The 19,089-nt window shown below is 50.2% G+C and overlaps 1 protein-coding gene across 2 annotated transcripts in view; it reads right to left on the bottom strand.

The window, feature by feature from the left end:
* Positions 1-19,089, bottom strand: part of TRIO (trio Rho guanine nucleotide exchange factor) — a 320,251-nt gene that overhangs the window by 6,541 nt on the left and 294,621 nt on the right. For both annotated transcript variants that reach the window (XM_033110550.1, XM_033110551.1), the window contains exons 42-54: positions 17,340-17,429; positions 16,666-16,758; positions 15,849-15,899; positions 15,555-15,632; positions 14,429-14,620; positions 12,420-12,597; positions 9,343-10,142; positions 5,111-5,358; positions 3,493-3,631; positions 2,577-2,604; positions 2,215-2,377; positions 1,831-1,952; positions 502-580 (exon numbers count right to left, since the gene is read on the bottom strand). In XM_033110550.1, coding sequence (XP_032966441.1) covers positions 502-580; positions 1,831-1,952; positions 2,215-2,377; positions 2,577-2,604; positions 3,493-3,631; positions 5,111-5,358; positions 9,343-10,142; positions 12,420-12,597; positions 14,429-14,620; positions 15,555-15,632; positions 15,849-15,899; positions 16,666-16,758; positions 17,340-17,429 — 2,261 coding nt within the window. The remainder of the gene's footprint in view (positions 1-501; positions 581-1,830; positions 1,953-2,214; positions 2,378-2,576; positions 2,605-3,492; positions 3,632-5,110; positions 5,359-9,342; positions 10,143-12,419; positions 12,598-14,428; positions 14,621-15,554; positions 15,633-15,848; positions 15,900-16,665; positions 16,759-17,339; positions 17,430-19,089) is intronic.

The following is a 19,089-nucleotide window of genomic DNA, read 5'->3' as shown; positions in this document are numbered from 1 at the left end:
TTGCCACATGAGATATGTCAGGACACTCAGAAGACGCCTGACGGTACTGCCCCGTCTGGAGAGAAACAGCCCCTCTCTGTTGGAGCCCTCTCTCAGTTTGCACATGGGTCCCCTGCGACTCCCCCTACGGCTCCATGTACAGCTGGAACCTGAAGGACACAGTCAGCCTTTTTTAACCGGGACTCCACGGGAGAATGAAGTCCTACAGAAACGGTGTGAGTGACTCTCCCCTGAATTCCACCACGCATAGGACACAGGTGGCACAGAGCAGGAGTCAAGCTATTCCAATGGATGGCTTACGGCTTTGGGCCTTAATCCTCTTGGAACCTGAGCTGAAAACATCTCTGTTACATCCTGGATGTTCAGTAGTGAAAGGCGACACAGGTTACACTGCTAATGGGATGCACAGAACTCCCAACTGCTGGCAAACGCACGGGCTCTCACAGTGAGTTACGTCCTCCACGCTACTCTCCTGGAAGGGGCCCTGGGTTGTAGCCGTACCTGCCAAGCTCAGCCACTTCGCTGTAGAAGGACTCAAAGTTGTCTTTCCAGGTCACCACGACCCCATCACTGCCTGGACCTGCAAGAAGAGCAGCATCCCTGCGAGGCCCCATGTGGCAGCCATGTGTGGCTACCGAGCGTCTGCACTGTGTCTCACCACGAGGAAGACACGCTGTACGTGTGACACACGCTGCGGGTCGGGCCTCAGCATGACAGATTCATGTGATAGAAATACACACACACCTCCTCTTGCACTATTACCCCACTCATGTCTCCAGGGTATCAGTGTATCTCCCTACACTCCCTTCGCTTTCCTTAGTGATGTATCTAAAAAGAAAATCACCTGTATAATTTCTGTGACATCTTTTTAAAATTAGAATTCGGTAATTCTTTACTCTCAAATTCAAGACTTTCTTTTTTGTGGCATGATCCAAAAATCAGAATACTTCCTTTCTTTTATTTAATGAGGTTAAAATAGATGTAGGATTAAGATATGTGGGATAAAAGTTCTGAGACAATTCTGTTTATTGTCTACACACAGGGCGCCCCCAAAGTCAATTCACCTTGCAGTTCAGATTTTTATTTTCACTCTCGTCAGGGGCTCTCATGCCTGGAACAGCTGCAGGATCAATGAGAAATCGCAGCAGCCCCCTGCCCCTGCCACCCCTTGCATAGTTGGTGGCCACAAAATGGTAGCTGGAGATCAATATGTGCTGCTTACTGAGCATCCACATGTGTCAAGTGCAACTACAGGAAATGTAAAAAGGCTTAGGATACGGGTTCTGCCTCCAGGAGTTCACGGTTTAGTGGTGGAGAGGGAACAAGGCCCTGCCAGGCAGTAGAGCGAGCAAGGGCTTCAGACCAGAGTGATGTGGGTCCCACCAAGGTCCCCCTGGGCTCCTGGAAGGACAGGAGGCCACGTCCACCAGCAGGGCTGTTGTCAGGGTCTGAGACGGGCAGGGCCCGTGCACGCTGCAACCACACTTCTTCCTTTCCTCCCCTTTCGCCCATATTCCTCGAGACCGACTTAGATTAAATTCTCTCAGAGCCAAAGTGGCAACTGGGTAATCAGATCAAAGAGAAATTGGACACAAGAATGTGTTTTGAGAAGTAGGCACAGGACGCACCTTGTTCCGGCCCAGTGGCCGTGTCAGAGGCCACGCTGGGCCCCTGCCTTGACCTCGTGAGAAGTCACCCACCCCGGGACGTCCCAGACTGTGGGCTGCTGCTGCAGCTCTCCTTTGGAAGGCCCAGGCTTCAAGTGTAGAGAGGCACTCTGGACTTGAGGTCCCTGGAAGATGGGCACCCCAGCTCAGCGCTGCAGCTTACCTAGAACCCTCAGACTGGCTGCAGAGGAGGCTGAACCCATGTCATTCACAGCGATGCACGTGTAGAGGCCGTCGTCCTCCAAGGTCACGCCGACAATCTTCAGAGCGGCCTCTCCTAAGTCACTGCCACACAGAACAGAAAACGCCCCATGTCAGAAAGGCTCCGCTCCCCCCGCTGCCACCCCGAGCTCTCTCCTGCGGCATCGCAGGAAAGCAGGAGCTCGAATACCCACGAGGAATTTCAAGTGGAATTTTAATTTGAGTCACACACCCAGGTACGAGACGTTCCCTCATGGGAAGCGTCCCAGTGTGAAAGGCTGACTCAGTCATGTCAGTCATGGTGGAAGCAGCCTGCGACAGTGACCTCCATGTGGGACCCCCTCACCTGTAGGAGATGCTGTAGTGACCGTCGCTGTTCAAAGTGTTGTGTTCAGGGCCCTTCCAGGTGATCGAGGCTTTGGGGCGGCCGCAAACTCGACATCTAAGAACAACGGTCTCCCCTGTCTCACATGTGACCTCACTCAAGGGAATGACGAATTCTGGGGGAACTGCAGGAGAAAGGAATCAGTGACACCGGTCCCCCGGCGCCCCTCCCCCGTGGGCCCACCCACACTTCCGTCACAAGCAAACAGGACCTCAGACAGAGCTGCACAGAAAACCAGTTCCCACCGGCTACACTGAGTGCTCTGAGACACGCCCCCTGGCCCCATAACCTGTAGGATTAGAAGAAAGAGGTACAGCACTCACCGTCACAAATGTAGTTGGGACTGAGAAGCTGAAATGGAAAAAGCACACAGGTGTGAACCAAAAACATGGCCTTTTTTGAGAGACGTTACTTGGGGCTACACGTATTGTTGAAAGATGCAAAGAAATACAACTTGGTTTGCCTGGCTTTCATTCACAATTGACCACACTTGCACTCTTTCAAATACACTCGAAAGCTTCTAGTCCTATGAATTTGGGTGTGTTTTCTTCCTATCCACACAAATCAAAACACTGCTTAAACTCATAGACATCCGTTTTTCACAGCCTAAGGACCAAGTCCATTCATCCCTGGATCCTTCCTTCTGCAGAATGGCTGCTGTCCTAACTTAGGGTCCCCAGATTCCTTTTAGGGGTTATTTTCTTTTTATCCAGGCACGTGTCGTTTCTCCCCCGCCCCCCACCCCCGGTTTAAGGCAATCTGATCATAAAGGAGTAACGCTGACTGACTAGAGCCAGGGGATTCGCTCGAGCCAGTGGACCTGTGTCTCAGCATCTAGTCACTTCCCCTGTGGTCTGAGGCGGGCACTGAAGGAAGTCGGAGCCACGGCGGCTTTGCTCCCTGTCTGCTTCTGAGAATCTAGACTCTGCTTCTCCTGGGGACCTAAAGGCGTTCTCTGTCAGCCAGACGTGTACCGGGTGAGGTGTCCACATGCATACCTGGTTCCTTAGAACACACAGGTACCTGAGCCAGCTAGCACCATCCATCCCTGCAAAGCCTCTTCAGAACCCTGGAAGTTCTGCTCCCGAGCAGAGGGAGGCACATGGCGAGAGGCAGATCATTGCCAAGCGAGCCTGGGCCCCAGGTCTGGGAGTGGGACACCCCCACTTCCTCTTGGGCCAGTGCCAGCCCCTACGTCCACCTGAGGGGGACATGGTTCCTGCAGACACTGGTCCTCACCTTCACAGATACCTTGTTGCTGAGTCCTTCCCGTGATTTCCGATAACCGTTCTCTAACTTGCCTTCCCGTTTGCCGTCTTTATCTTTTTTCTCAGATTTTTTCCTTAAACGGAGTGCTGTGTGCCAAGATGTTGACTTCCTAGGGGGAAATTAACACATTGTTAGTATTCTGCCTTTCCAGTGTTCAGCAAATAATTCCTGAAAACATTAGAAAAAAGCTGACTAACGCAGACATAGGATGACGGAGAAAACTCCGGTAACAGTGAACCCTGCAAAGAACACTTTCCTGTGATCCTCAGTAACCAGGACAGAAATCCAACAGTTTGTTAAATCAAATTTTAAGGATGGAAATATAAAGGTGCCTGTGCTGGTTAATTTTATGTGTCGACATGACTGGGCCATGGGATGCTCAGCTATTTGGCCAAACATGATTCTGGATGTTTCTGGATGAAATTCACATTTTAATTGGTACAGTAAAACCTATTACTCTTCATACAGTGGTGCACCTCATCCAATCAGCTGAAGGCCTGAGTAGAACAAAAAGACCTGTTCTTTGGGCAGGAGGGAAATCTCCAGCACAATGCCTTCAGACTTTTCTGTACCATTGGCTCTCCTGGGTCTTCGGCCTGTTGGTCCACAAGATTTGGACTTGCCAAACTCCATAACTGCACGAACCAACTCCTTACAGTAAACTTCTTTGTCTCTCTTTACACACTCACACATACACACTCACACACACACACACACACACACACACACAACCTATTGATTCTATTTCTCTGGAGAACCCTAATATAGGGCCTAAGAATATTTTTGGAGGAAACAAAGTATAAAATGGGATTTTTGAATAATGTACTAGAATAAGATATAGGCATTCTGTAGCCTGAAGTCAAGCCCAGCCTCCCGGGGGGTGGGGTCAGTGGCGAGCGTGGAGCCAGAGGCACAGCCTGCTTGCAAACCCAGCCGAGGCCACAGCCAGGACTGAAGATGGCCACAGCCACCGTCAAAAACACCGGGTGGGGTTTTTGGCCTAAAGTCTTTAGAGACTTCAAAAATCACAAAGTCCTGCAATGCTTCCACTCCCAGAAGCCATGTGGCTGGTCTCTACCATAGCTAGAGAGATTTAGGGAAGGGAAGTTTTAGAATCCAGCATCTGACTTCAGTTTTCTTTAAAATGTTTAATGTAGCAAAACTGGTTTCAAGTTTCTTAACTGCATTCATCTTCCACTACACACGAGGTAAGACACCTTGTATCTTTACCTACTACAACTTATAGAATGAGTATGTTTACTGATGTACACTAATAATGAATTAGGGGTCCTTGCAAAGTCCTCAACGCCCCAAACACCCAGGGACTAAAATATTATCGTGGTCTACCAAGTGGCTTGAAAAAGCTGTGTGTTTTCAAGTGGAGGAACTAAAATAACTTGCAGAAGGAGTGTGAGAGATGGAAAGCCACCCATCTTCCCTTTGGGGGGCCCACCCTGTGCTCGGACATAGAGGCTAACACTAACAGACAAGAGCACTGCTTTCTCTCAGCAGGTTCGGCCTCCCGGGGCCGTTAGGCCTCTTTTGTGCTCGGGCCCCTCTCCCCTCAGTTGTGCCGCTGGGCTCTCACTTGAGGGTCCCGTCGGGGTTCTCCATGATGACCGCACTGGTATGCCCCAGGACGAAGCCTGGAATCCAGCCCTCGGCGGCGGGGCACTGGTCAGTGGCGGCTCGGAACACCAGAAACATGTTCTGCTGATTGCTGGCCAGAATCTGAACGACCTCTCCTTGGTAGACGTTGATCTCATCCTCCTTCACTGCCGTGTAATCGTGTGTCACCAACATGGTGGAGATGTTGCTACTGCTGCTACTTTCACTCTGTAGCGGGAAAGATGGAAAGAAAAAAGGCAGAGGGGAACTGACATGAGATCTGACACCATGAACTCGCTCGTCAACGTGTGCCGTGACGCGACGCCCCAGAGCAGGGCTCACCACACAGAGGGGCACTCTGCAGCACTCTCCTCCACACTTCTTAGCTAAGCCTGTGCTTTTTCAGTAACTGAAACCCGGTGTTGCTCTAGAAATGTAGGAATAGTCTAAAAAAAAATCAGTGCAATGATGACAGTTTACATTTGGACGCTTTTGTTTTAGTCCCATCTCCTTGCATCTTTGAAGGAATGGCTCAGTCCTCGTGTTCATGCCATGTGCGGTTATTCCTGTCACGGTATTGTTACTCTACCACGCTCCTTTAAAAGCATTATTAAACTAAAGAGCAGCAAAGGGTAGCTCTTCAGCTCCCTGACAGCTCAGATCATGGAGGAGCCCCCAAATCAGCCGGATAAAAACGTTCATTCAGAACGCATGCTCCAGGATTCCGCCAAGTTGCTGTCACGCCTAATAATTCCCTTTTTTCCCTTCTAAAAGAAGAATGCAGATTACCTAAAAAGTAAGTCAGCTACTATTCTGCTCTTAGGGATAGCTGTCCTGCTTCCTTTGTGTGGCCCATGGTGGACGGCCCTCTTAGGAGCTTGCATGACTCAAGTGTCCTGAAGACGCTGTTGTCACGGGTACACGTCATTGAAGATCTTCGACCACTGGCTCCTTGGGAACAGACCCTCGCAGCGGAAACCTACCCACACTTGTCCGGCAGCCCAGTGGCACCCAATCTCTGTGGGTCACCACTCAATACCTGTTCAGTAACTCAGTCAATGAGGCAAGATTGCAAAAGTCAAACAAAGAGCATTTCTTAAGGCCACCTACCGGGGCCCACAAGCTGGGTGGTGTTAGCTGGCAAGTAGAAGAAACACCAATGGCAGTATCTGTCCCAAGCTGTCCTTTACCAAGTGGTCCCTTTGTTCCGGGGTTGGAGGAAGCTGAGACCACTGCCAAATCCTGAGCTACATCTGGCCCAATCCCGTCTAGCAACAGTCGGGACGTGGGGAATGGCGTCAGGCGCCATTGTTCCCGAGAGGCCTTCACCAATGATGATGTCTGCACAGTCATGGATCCCCAAGACTCTGCCGGGCTCTCGGACTCTGATGCGAGCCTCTGCCGGGCTCTCGGACGCCTGGGGCAGGTGCTGGGTCGGTGCAGGTGTGACTGTCAGACACCCCTGCCACATGCTTGCTGGCCTTGGGCTACTGAGCTGGTGTCAGGGCATCCGACACCCCTGCCACATGCTTGCTGGCCTTGGGCTACTGAGCTGGTGTCAGGGCATCCGGAGCAGACGGCGGACCGCTGTCAACAAGCCAGTGCGCTGGGAGTCCAAAGGCCGGGCTGAATCCAGACCCGTGGTGGAACCCGAGGGCCGAGCCATCACTCCTGTCTCGGCTCGGGGGGCTGCTGTGTGTTGCTGCCCCTCATGGATGCCCACGCTGCCCTTGCCAGGCTTTGGGCTGTGCAGACTCATTTATACAGTTTTATCCTTTTAGCGTGTACTTTTGTATGCTGACTTACAGAGCAACACCTAATAGTTCTGCGATTAAAAAGCCAAATTTGCTAGAAAACATAAACAAAAATCAACTTCTGTGGCACAGGCGCTTTTGGGAATAAAACGTACCATAATCTGAGTATTTTGTCACAACAATAATAGCTACTAGTATTTTCTGAACTCCTCCTATGTCCCAGACTAAGTACTAGGTATTTGAAATCTATCTCATTTAATGCTCACCATGGCCTTGCCAGCAGGCACAATTATGACGCCCTCACAGTGGGAGGTGAGGGGTTTGCATGGGCCACGTGGCCTCTGGGAGAAAGACTGCACTTTGCTGCCTGGGTGGACAGGTGCAGGGAGGTTGTGCGTCCACATTTGGGGGCTCGCACAGTCGCCGTAGGGACTGGTCCACATCCACTCCACTCCTGCTCTTGGCAGAACTTTCCAGAAGGTGCCCGTATAAAGGAGGAAGAAGGACCTGGGTCGGGGATTAGGCACAGCTGCTTGGCTGTGACCGCAGACAGCTCCACGGAAGTGGTCAAGAGGAAGGAGGCTGCTGCTGACCCCCCCCCCCCCAGGGAGACAAAGTGGCCCAAGTGGGTGGGAGCAGGGCAGGGCGACAGACAGTTCCTTTTAACTGAACTAGTTCAGCGTCCAGAGACCAAATCCCCATTGGAGGCCTCCAGTGGTCTTCTCAGGCCTCTAGGACCTTGCTTTAAGGCATTTTGACTTGTAAAAACACTGGCAATTTCCCTGTCCAGGGGACCTGCCACACACGGAAAAGTGAGAGACAGGAAAGGTAACTTTTGCAACCTACAATTTGCCAGAACATGTGCCACATGTGACTGTGCCTTTGTCTCAGAATGAACGTCGTGGGAGGGAGCCAGGCGGGGCCGTTACGCCTGTGCACTCAGGGGCGCCGAGACGCCCACGTGGGCTCCTGCGCCGGGTGTTCCCTCTGAAACAGACTGAGAAGTCCCTGGGTGTTCCGGGGTCAAAGCTGTGAGGCAGGCCTGCACACTAAGTATTCAATCAGGTTCCGGCAGACCGTGTCACTGCATCTTTTCCTCTGGCTGAAATCGCGTTCTGACGCTCACCTGCACACCTAACGAGGGGGCCAAGCTACGGTGCAGGTCACGCTGAGCGCCCATAACACAGATGCCGCTGCTGGCCACTGCAGGGGAAGCCTGCCCCACTAGTTGCTTTTAAGAATGAGATTCAAAGGTAAATAAATGTAGCAAGACCCATTTGCTAATTTCGTCCTCAGTTAAATATATAGTTTAGCGAAATACGAAATACGTAACAAAAAATAGGAGGTAAGAAAGGATAAAGCCAAGTCAACCCCAACAAGGCCATTGACAGAAGTCCACAGGAGAGAGAGAGACAGACATGCAAAAGCCAGATTTGTTTTATAAAGAGAGACACAGACCCTTTTAGGGAAATGTATTTAAAAATTTATAAAGCAATCAAACATACACTCATTAGAACAGTTGTATTCCCTCACGCATGCCTTCAGGAAGGTGTTATGGGTCAGGCCCTCTACCGTGTAGGAAACAGTTGGGTAGGAGAGCGAGGGAGCCACAAAATGGGGGGAAAAACCCGCCACAGCAACCCTTCAGCTTGAGAACATTGGTGGCAGGCAAAATGAGGGTGAGGATGGCCGGAGCGCCGCAGCCCACACTGCGCCCCCTGCTGGACAGAACGCAGACATCCTCCCAGCCGCCGGCAGGAGCCCATCTCCAGGTGCCCTAAAGCAGTCTCTTCCAGAGTGAAACTTTGGGGGGAGCAAATATTTCCACTGGAGAGAGAGATTCCTTCCCCCCATTTTGTCAGCTTAGTTTGCTTTGAGTTGTTGTTGGAAGTTTTCTTGAGGGATTTTTTTGTTTCAGCAGATGAGTCAAAAATGCTGCAAAGATAATTTAAGGTATAAAAGAGCACGACCAAGCGATGAGCAAAAAGCTTATAAAGTGTAGGTTTCGATTTAAATAGGAGGTAGACAGCAGAGACACTGACCCCTCTAAAAAAATGTGTGTGAGGAAGGCAAGGGCAAAAAGAAAGTTCCAAGATAGTCCACTGGTTGGAAAACGGAAAAGACTTACAGAGGCTGCGTTCAGAAGGTTAATGATCGGCTTTCTCGTATTAAGGAGACACAAACAAAGCAAGGAGCGAGTTAGTAGAGACGAGCAGCGCTGTCCCGGAGCAGAGGGGTTAGGAGGCGTTCGTCGTCCAGGCCTGCGGGTGGCGGACGCGCACACACAGAGCTACACGTGTCTACGTGGTCAGTGCACAGGCAGGGCCGAGTCGATTACTGCGGCGCAGCAGGAGAGCCAGGAGTTAGTACGAGGACAGCGGTGACGACGCGAGGTTTAGAAGAGCTGGCGGGACAGAGGCAGTGGGGCGGGCGGGCGGAGGCTGCCAGGCGTTCTTACCCCATTGCTCTGTGTGGACTGCACGGACTGCTCGCTGGCCGAGGAGCACGTGCTCATGCGGTCCGTGTCCTTGCTGGGGGCCGCGTGGCGGTGCGCCTGCCGTTGGAGGGAGTCACTGTCCCCCGGGAAGGTGAAGGAGCCCGGCCGGCTGGCGGGGGAGGCGGGGATGGAGCTCCAGAAGGAGCCCCCCTTCTGCAGGGGGCTGCTGGGGGCAAAGGGCTCCTTGCCGAACGGAGAAGGGAATGCGGAGGAGAGAGGAGAGTTCAGAGGCGACACGGCCCCGGGCCTGGGCTTGCCCAGGGGCAGGGCGCCCAGGCTGCTCCGCGAGCGGCCGTCCTCCGCGTGCGCCCGCGCCTCCTTGGCGTTTCCATCCTGGCTGGCACCCGCGGCGTTCCCAGTGGACTTCCGGGGGCTCTCAATCACCTTCATCTTGGGGATCTGCTCTGCTTCTCTCTCGGGACCTTCAGACTGGCCGCTGGGGAGCTGCCTGCCGGGCTGGCCGGGGCCGGCCTCCAGGCCAAGGCTGCTGCTGGGAGGAGGCGGTGCCGGGCTGGGAGTGGACGTACCTGACATCTTGTCTGCCTCTGCCTGGCTGGAGGCTGCAGAGGAGACCAGCACGGGGGAGTGGTGGCGGACAGGCTGGGGGATCCGGGAGGGTCTGCTTCTGCTCGAGCTGGGAAGGCCACTGCAGCTGCTGGCGCCACTGCTGTGGTTGCTGCCACCGCCACTGGGGGCGCCGCCGCCCCCACCCGCGCTGCCCCCGCTGTGGTTCCTCTGATACTCGATTGGTGATGTCAAGGCTGTGAACACAAAGACACAGTGGGAGAGACTCAGTCTGCTCACTGGGAAAGGACAGGGGACGTGGTGTCCTCCAAGGGGGTGCTGGCTGTGAACCCGTCACGGGAATCCACCACCTCTGCTCCTCCTGACCTACGAGGATCCACCCACCTGGAGGCCGAAGAGGGCACCACAGCCACAAGGAAAGAAGAAAAGGTCTCCAGTGCTATTATCGTGTGTATGAAGGAGTCAAATGGACTGGACGGAGGGAAGTGGGTGCGTGTGAGTGGGTGGGGGGCAGGAGAGGCCAGAAGTACGGAGTGAATGAGGACACATGGTGCGGGAGACTTTAACTGCCCCCGGGGGTTGCGAGCAGAAACTTTGCATCCCTGCCAGGTGGAAAGGAGGCACACTGGCTGGGGGATCCCCGACAAATCGCCAGTGGCAATGGGGACTCCAAGGTACCAGCTGGTTCCCACACGGTTGGGAGGTGTAGTTCAGCTGCCACAAAGGTCTTCTTTGAACCAGAGAGCAGTTTGGCAAAGAGCCGGGATGGGAGTTAAGGGACCCCTGGTCACCACACGAGGTGGGGGGCACGCAGCACTCTGTTCTGCAGGTCCCAGAGAGACAGGGGTGGGAGAGCTCTGCAAACCCCCTGGTGGGTCACGAAGCTGTCTGGTCTCTCGGCTTTATGATTTACTTGGTTACATAATCATCTGCAGGAAACCTCAGGAAACATGCCAAATGAGATGTATGGAAACACTAACACAAATTCTTCAAGTGTAAAACCTTTGAGAAATACAACCATCAGGCATAGCCCCTTCCTGCCTGGGAGGCAGCAGGCATGTGTCAAAAAGTATCCTGGAGCCAAATGACGTTTTACAAACTCCATGTTGGCCATAGCCTCTCACAGGACAAGGGGACTGTCATGCCCAGAGCTCCCACTCCACTCCTGATCTCGTTCAAACCTCTGGAATAGGTATTATCACCTAGACCAACTGTCCAGTGAACTGTGACATCATGGCAGACCCACGTTGGCAATATGGAGGCAGTTCATTTTATTGTAAAGAAGATGGCAAAAATTTGGAGATTTCCCAATACTTACATGCTGTTATGGATTGTCACTTAATAATACATTTAAAGAGTCTTGCATTTACTCTCATAGGAGCGAAACTTCTTTTTACACACACAGAAATCATCCCCTGACCCCAAACATCCAATTCTAACTGCAAATGTTAAAAAGGACCAGTCTACAATCTAGACGGGAGCTTGGAGTTAACACCCAGGCAGCTCATTACCACCTGGCCCAAAATGCCACGTGACCTTGATTCCCCACTGAGTGCCTGTGTTCCTGGCTCCTGAATGTCACGCAAGGCATGAAGGTGGTTTTGTGGTGACAGAGAAATGATAATATCCTATTGGACTGGGGCACAGACACAGAACATGGACATGGAGAAAAGGACAAAGGCAAGACGTCGAGTGCGGGGTTAGCTTCTGACTGAATTCCTGAAGCTCTGCAATGATCACCAAATTAAAACCCGAGTCGGTCAGCAGTCACAAAGAGAAGCGAGCAATTTCAGGTCATGGATGGGAAGCAAAGTAAGGTCATATGTTCACTCTCGTGGAGAGGACATTTCCTCTGAGGTGTTTTGCACTGTATTGCATTGCACTGTATTATTACTGTATGGTATTGCATTATATTGTATTATTGTTTTGTATTATTATTGCATGCTTCCTCTCATCGTGTCATGGAAGCTGGGAAGGCAAAAACTATGTCTTGTTTTTGAATGCAGGAGAGAGGTGTGGATGTGCAATGCAATCAGATACGAATTTTAAAGTGGCACTTGAAAATGTCCCCACACCTGAGGCCAATTCCATCTGTTGTGTCAGTTCTTCTCATGCGTTCCTGTCCCAGGACAGGGCTCTGGTACCACATGCTGCGAGACCACGTGGGACAGGATGGAAGAGGATGGCGGAGACAGGCATGCTTGAGAGCCAGCTGGTCCACGCAGCATCCTGCCCCTGCCACCGACAACCTGTGGGACTTTGGGCAAATTACTAATCTACTCCACACTTCAGTTTCCTCATCTGTAAAATGGGAATAGCAGTACCTGCCACACAGCGTCGTCGTGAAGACGGAATGAAGCAATATGTGGACAGTGCTTAGAACAGTCCCTGATACACAGTAAGTGCTAAGGAAGTCCTGTCATCATTATTCATATGCAACAGGAGAGAGAAGAGCAATAGAAATGTGCACACTCGGGGCAGAAAACACCTGCCCAGTAACAGAGCACACTTACCATTTAAAAAGTTGCGCTGGTTTTCTAAAATTTGGTTGATCTCATGGATCCACGTTTGCCGGACACTCGGACTGGATGAATGTAAAACGAAGGTCTCCACCATGTCACCCGTCTTTGATGTCAGAGCAAACTTACAGGGATCGTTTTCCACATTTTCCTCTAGGCAGAGGCAACTCACCTGAAAAAAAATAAAGCATTCTTCTCAATGGCCCAATGGTGGAAGCAACCCCAGTATCCATCAACAGATGAATGAATGAACAAAGTGTGGTCTACACACAGTGCAATGTCATCCAGCCTTAGAAAAGGACATTCTGGCACAGGCCACAACATGGATGAATCTGGAGGACTTTATGCTAAGAGAGAGAAGCCAGTCAGAAAAAGATAACATCATTATGGTTCTACTTAGTCGAGGTCCCTGGAGGAGTCCAATTCAGACACAGCAAGTAGAATGGTAGCTGCCCAGGGCTGGGGGAGGGGAACGGGCAGTCAGTGGTTAAGGAGTACGACGTCCCAGTTCTGCGAGATGGAGAGTCCTGGAGAGGGGCGCTGCTGATGGAGCGAGACAGGGGAGCCTGACGCCACTGAGCTGTACACTTAGAAGTGGCTAAGATGGTACATTTTATGTTGTGTGTATTTTACCACAATAAAAACATTAAAGCACATTTATTCCCACTGGTGAGCTGCAAAGTAAAGCTCATCCAATGTCAATATTGAAACAACCACATTTTGTACACGGGAATTACCGGGAGTCGAACTCCTAGCTCGAACAATTAACTAGAAATGTGAGCCTAAGATTGCTTGTTTTCAAAACTCCTGTACATTCACCCAGTGTTTTATGAGTTCCCCAGGAAGAAAAATGACACCATTTAAAGCACAAATATTACTGTAACATGTTATGAAGTAATGTGTTAACATGGCATGTAAAATACGTAAAATAACTTTCCTGAAACAGAATATGTAAATTAGCGTATAAGGAGAATTTCTATGTTGATGCAGCTATTTTCTGTCAACAGACTTAGGAAAAGAACAGGTGAGAGCTGCAGGTGGTGGGTGGGTGTGCGGTGCCTCCAAGGACCAGGGCAGGAGGGGTGGGCTGGAGGGTGGCGTGAGACAGGAGGGGGCCTGCAGCCCAGCGTCATGCCTCCCCACCCTAATGCCTCCCCAGGTGCTGGTGGGCAGAAGCCCCTCCCCCAGCCTGAGGAAGGAGAACACATGGCCGCTGGCGGTGGTTCACAGGTGCCTAAGTGGGAAGCTGCACGGAAGAGGGTGCAGTGTCCCTCCCGTCTGTGTGCTGGGCCTCAGGGCTCACAGGGTAGGAGAGGTGCCCTGTGCCTGATGGGGACCCGTAGCTTCTGAGCCTGGGACCTGCAGAGCTGCAGAGGAGGAAAGAACTGGGGAGGAGAGCAGGCTGCATCTCCCAGGGACCGTGTGCTGCGACCTCAGGCCTCCTCCTCTGCTTTTCTCTATGTCATCCTGGGTGTGTCCCCTTAGAGGACACAGGGCCATTTGCAATTATTTTATTTGTCTTCTTCTTCCATCAGAGAGCGAGCTATGCCAGAGCACAGATGGCTGTTTTTTTCCATGCCTGCAGCTCCATGCCCTGCACCGAATGCACGCTATGTCCCTGTCGCATGAGGAAAGAGTAAGACGCAGGGTCAGCTATGTGCTCGGGTCAGAACCACACTCCACTTCTGCGCCTCTGAACTGAAATAAGGTGTACGTGGTCCTGGAGAAAGTGGAGCACAAGAACCAACTGAGAGAAGTCTTCACTGTGGTAAAAATGAGTGGTTGTGGTCACAGAGAAACGTGTAAGACAGCAGCCACTGCAGAACGGACAACAGATGGATGGAGTGAATTTAAAGGTTCTGAAATGTATTAGAAAATTCTCCAAAATTTAATAAACAAAGGATCGGGATATGTCATCATTAGAAAGGAAACGGTCCATCCGCATGACTGGCACATGAATTAGCATATATGCCAATTATGCTAATATAGCCAACACTCATTACCTTGATACTGTTCTTGAACAGGAATCCTGGCATGGAGAAGCCCTTCTTCTTATCAAGCGGCTCACTGAAAATGACGATCTGCTCAAAGAGGAAGACCCGCCTCTCCTTGCAGCGTGGCAAGAGCCCTGCATCCTGGTCCGTGACCAAGAACGTGTCTTGTAAGAGCAGCTTGCCCTGGGCAACAATTTTACCCTGAAACGAGGAAAAGGGGGCAAAGGAAGAGGAGAGAGAAACATTGCATTCTAAGTTAAGATACATGTAAGTTCTGTTTTCTTTAGCTTTCCTCCCACAAATTAATATACACGTCTTCTATTGATTTATAGAGCTCAATTTTTTTCTTTTATTATCATGAGTCCTTAAGCCCAAAGAGAAGTTATCTAAGAGTCTTGCCAACCTTTGCATAAATCACTGGCCTCAGTTACCATCAAAGACTGAAAGTGGATGTCAAGTGTCTAGTTCACACGGGAATAGTGGCTCCAAAGCAGGGCCCGGGACCCTGGGAACCAGCATTCCCTGGCAGGAATCAAGCGAGCTCGGCACAAGAATCTGTGTTACCAGAAGCCTCCGGGAGATTCTGTGTATGCGTTTTTGAGAACCACAGCAAAAGAACTTCAAACCCCAATCTCTAGCAAAAAAGTAGGCAAGAAAACTAAAAACTTCTTCCCTTTCCTTCCTCAACAGTCAAAAAAAAAAAAAAAGACGCTGGTTCAGAATATCTTGAGGACACTAATAGATACTGGAAATATGTCATTTGGCAACTCACAGAAAAGTCTGTTAGACTAAAGATGAGCACAGTGACCCCGAGGTCAGGCTCCCGGGGGGGTGACAGCCGGGCGGGGCCGCCTTCCCACTACCTGCCGGGAGGGAGGGGGGAGCTCTGTCTGCCGGCAGCAGAGGGCCCGGGACACAAAGCAGAGTCCTGCCTGTTTCCAGAGCAGAGGAAGATTCCATAAAAGCAAATCAAATGCACCCAAAAGGAGTTGGAAGAATAGATCAATCAGGTGGAAGTAAAGTGAGAGAAGACAGAAAACCAGGCAAGAAGGATCAGCTTTCTGGATGTGGAGATAAACAATCCAACACAAGGGGAAGTGACGGAAGCCGAGGGGCAAGTTTAAAGGCGCATTACGTCGAATCCTTGCAGCCGCCCGACGTTCATCATATCGTTGCAGCGCTTTGGCACTACGCACATGACCTCCACAGCTCTCTGAGGGAGAGAACGCAGCCAGCGGTCAGCACAGCTCTCCGTTCCCGCCCTCGCCCTCCCGTCCTCCAGGGTGCAGAGGGCACAGCCAGGGGCAGACACCCGCCAGCACCCACTGCCACCACCCCTCCCGGGACAGACCCCTCCAGCCACTGGCTGCTTTGGAGACCCGTGGGGCCAGCCTGGGGGCGAGCCGGGTGGCCCAGCGGGTGTAAGTACCTCTAGCTCGGATGTGTCCAGACTCGCTTTTTTAGAGTACTTGAGGAAGTCCTGCAAGGCAAACATGGGGGGGAGGGGAAGGAAGCATGAGCAGGGTGACAGTCACACAACAGCCAGCTTCTGATGGCCCCTGCCATGCGCCAGGCTCTGCGCTGAGCGCGTCAGCCCTATTTTCTCTTTTTTTTTTTTTTCCCACCTCCCAGTAACACAAGGAAATGGTGTCCTTATGTAGATTTCAAACCGCAGGAGAGCAAAGTCAGACCAAATCTATCTGAGCCAGTAAGGGTTCCTGTTTCACTCCAACACAAGCTCTCGTCCTTCTTTATAAATCCAGGTTCTAACTGTCATATATGAGGGAAACTCAATACTTTTAAACAGACATGTTCGTCATGGAAAACTGTGATTTTGCCTCTAGTTGGTGCTGAGGACTTGAAACCAATCAAGAGCTGCTGCTGAGCCAACAGAGAGGAACGGAGAATTTTATCTTTTGCTCCAATATTAGAAAACACGTAAAGCCATTCGTAATCAAAGAACAGTGGTGGGGAAAATTAGCTCACTTTACCTGACATTTGGATTCAAAATTGGAAGTAAATGAAAAATCGAGAAAACAGTGTAAGGTGTCTTGATAAACAAACAAACAAACAAACAAAAAATCCTTTTCTGAAATATTTAAAATCAGAAAAACCAAGACCACTTCACATCGCGTACATGAAAGATTCCCCTCACCTGCCAACCGCTCTCCCCGGCCCCAACCACACTTTTATCCTCGCACCAAACAAACGCCTGACAGCAGAGTTTGCGCCTGGCAGAGCCTCACCTTCAGTAACAGCTGGTATTTCATAACTCTCTGTACCGGTTTGATTAACAAATCTGTGAGCTGCAGCCTGTGGCCCAGACGCTGCTTTAAATCCTGTGGTTTTTAAAGGAGGAAAAAAAGACCTTACGGGTTGTCTTTTCAAGGGTCATGTTTTAATCCTTGTAACGGTCACAGAAATGCTAACTAACTACACCGCAGTACAAGTAACAAGAGAAGAAGCCACACTGCACAAAAACTAACTACTGGATACTATTTTACAGAATGCCCAAGTTTTACACTTTAACCTTTCTGAGCTGTTTTTGAAAATAGTCTTTTACGCTTATTTAAAGACCTTCTTTCAATGGCTTTCTTTTATTCATACAAATATTTTCATTTTAGGCAAAACATTTAGATCATGACTTACTCTGAATTTGTAATGAGGCTAACATTTAAAACTGATTTAAAAAAAACCCCGTATTTTCACAATGACCCCAGTCTTCCGAGTGCTAAGGGATATAATCATCGACTGAATTCATACTCATTTCTCCAGTTAATAGGAAAGAAACATAGGTTCAGAACTCTTATAACTGGAGCTAATTTCCTGAGGACTCCTGAAGAGCAAACAATTTTTAAAGTTTTGGGAATCAATTGTAACAAAAGATTCAGAAAGACTTTGTTTCTATCTTAGCTCTTACCTCAAAAAAGGTATCAATGTATTCTGAGACAATGTGCTCGGACTTTGGTTTATTTTGACAATAAACTATGTACATATGCAACCTTCTCTCCTAGGAATGAAAAAGGCAAACAGATGGGTTAAAACAATCGCAAGTTCCCCTGGAATATAAGAGCACATGCACATTTCAGCACATTCATAAAGTGCATTTTCTTAAAACAAAACTGTGGTTTAGGCTCTTGGGAGCGCATTCCCGCGTTACGACGTAGAGCACCACCCTGCTGCCTGGCTCCAAAAACATATATCCCTCGATATATTACAGCCCTCCCTCCACCTGGCAAACACCAGAGGCAGTGAAAGGACAGACATGGTTCTTAATATTAAAGGAAGAATCACTCCCACCCCTTCAAGACCTGCCCAAGGTCCTAGGAAGCCTGGCTATTTTTAGAAGGAAAGGAAAAGCTCTTTAGTCTCAAATACTGAAGGCAGGAAAAAGGAGACAGTGAGCCATCGTGAACTTGATGACCCTCCAAGAGTGATGGCACATGCCTGGGGTCCCTGAGGTCTTACAGAGGATCCATTAGTTCAAATCTATTTTCAAAATTACACTAAAAATTACACTAAGGTGTCATTTTGTCCTATTCACTGTGCTATGTGCAAAAACGGTGTTGGGTGAAACTGCTGGTGGCATCTTAGTAGATATTCATCACCACCACACATTCGCAGTAAAAAGAATGCGTTTCACCTCAGTATGTCCCTGATGAAGTAATGAAAATACACTTTCTGAGAACTCAATCACAGGGTATGCATCTTTTTAACATTCTTGTGACAAAATGGAAGTCCTCAGAACACTTTCGCTGCACGTGACATTTGTGTCAGAGGAAACACTTGTGCGAGAGCTGTGAACCGAACCAACGGCTGCTCTGTGGACCGCCGTGTTGACGTGAAGGAATGATGGACACAGACTGTAATTAATGTACACCTGGGACTTGGGTATCTGGCAGACAGTTTCCTACACACAAACAAATGAGCCTGTGGTTTCAAGGCAGACAACTGGCAGGGTCGGCTAATAAGGAAAACTCAAACTTTCAACAAATTAGAACTTTGGGGCCAGCCCGGTGGCTCAGGCGGTTAGAGCTCCATGCTCCTAACTCCGAAGGCTGCTGGTTCGATTCCCACATGGGCCAGTGGGCTCTCAACCACAAGGTTGCCGGTTCAATTCCTCGAGTCCCACAAGGGATGGTGGGCTCCGCCCCCTGCAACTAGGATTGAACACGGCACCTTGAGCTGAGCTCCTGGATGGCTCAGTTGGTTGGAGCACGTCCTCTCAACCACAAGGTTGCCGGTTCGACTCTCACAAGGGATGGTGGGCTGTGCCCCCTGCAACTAGCAACGGCAACTGGACCTGGAGCTGAGCTGCACCCTCCACAACTAAGACTGAAAGGACAACAACTTGAAGCTGAACAGTACCCTCCACAACTAAGATTGAAAGGACAACAACTTGACTTGGAAAAAAGTCCTGGAAGTACACACTGTTCCCTCAATAAAGTCCTGTTCCCCTTCCCCAATAAAATCTTTACCAAAAAAAAAAAATTAGAACTTTGGAAAACAGGTATCTGCCACCAGGCACTGGACAACACATGGAGACTTTTCTGAGGAGACGGTGGTGTTATTAACAAATCTCATTTTTTCATATCGTGCAATGAAATGTTCCAACATCGGGAACTCCGTCTAAATCAGTATTTTCCAACCAATCAATGCCTGATGTCACT

This window comes from Rhinolophus ferrumequinum, chromosome 7 (genome assembly GCF_004115265.2).
Source record: "Rhinolophus ferrumequinum isolate MPI-CBG mRhiFer1 chromosome 7, mRhiFer1_v1.p, whole genome shotgun sequence".
NCBI lineage: Eukaryota > Metazoa > Chordata > Mammalia > Chiroptera > Rhinolophidae > Rhinolophus > Rhinolophus ferrumequinum.
The sequence above is the reverse complement of the archived record's forward strand: the minus strand, read 5'-3'. Positions and strand labels throughout refer to the sequence as shown.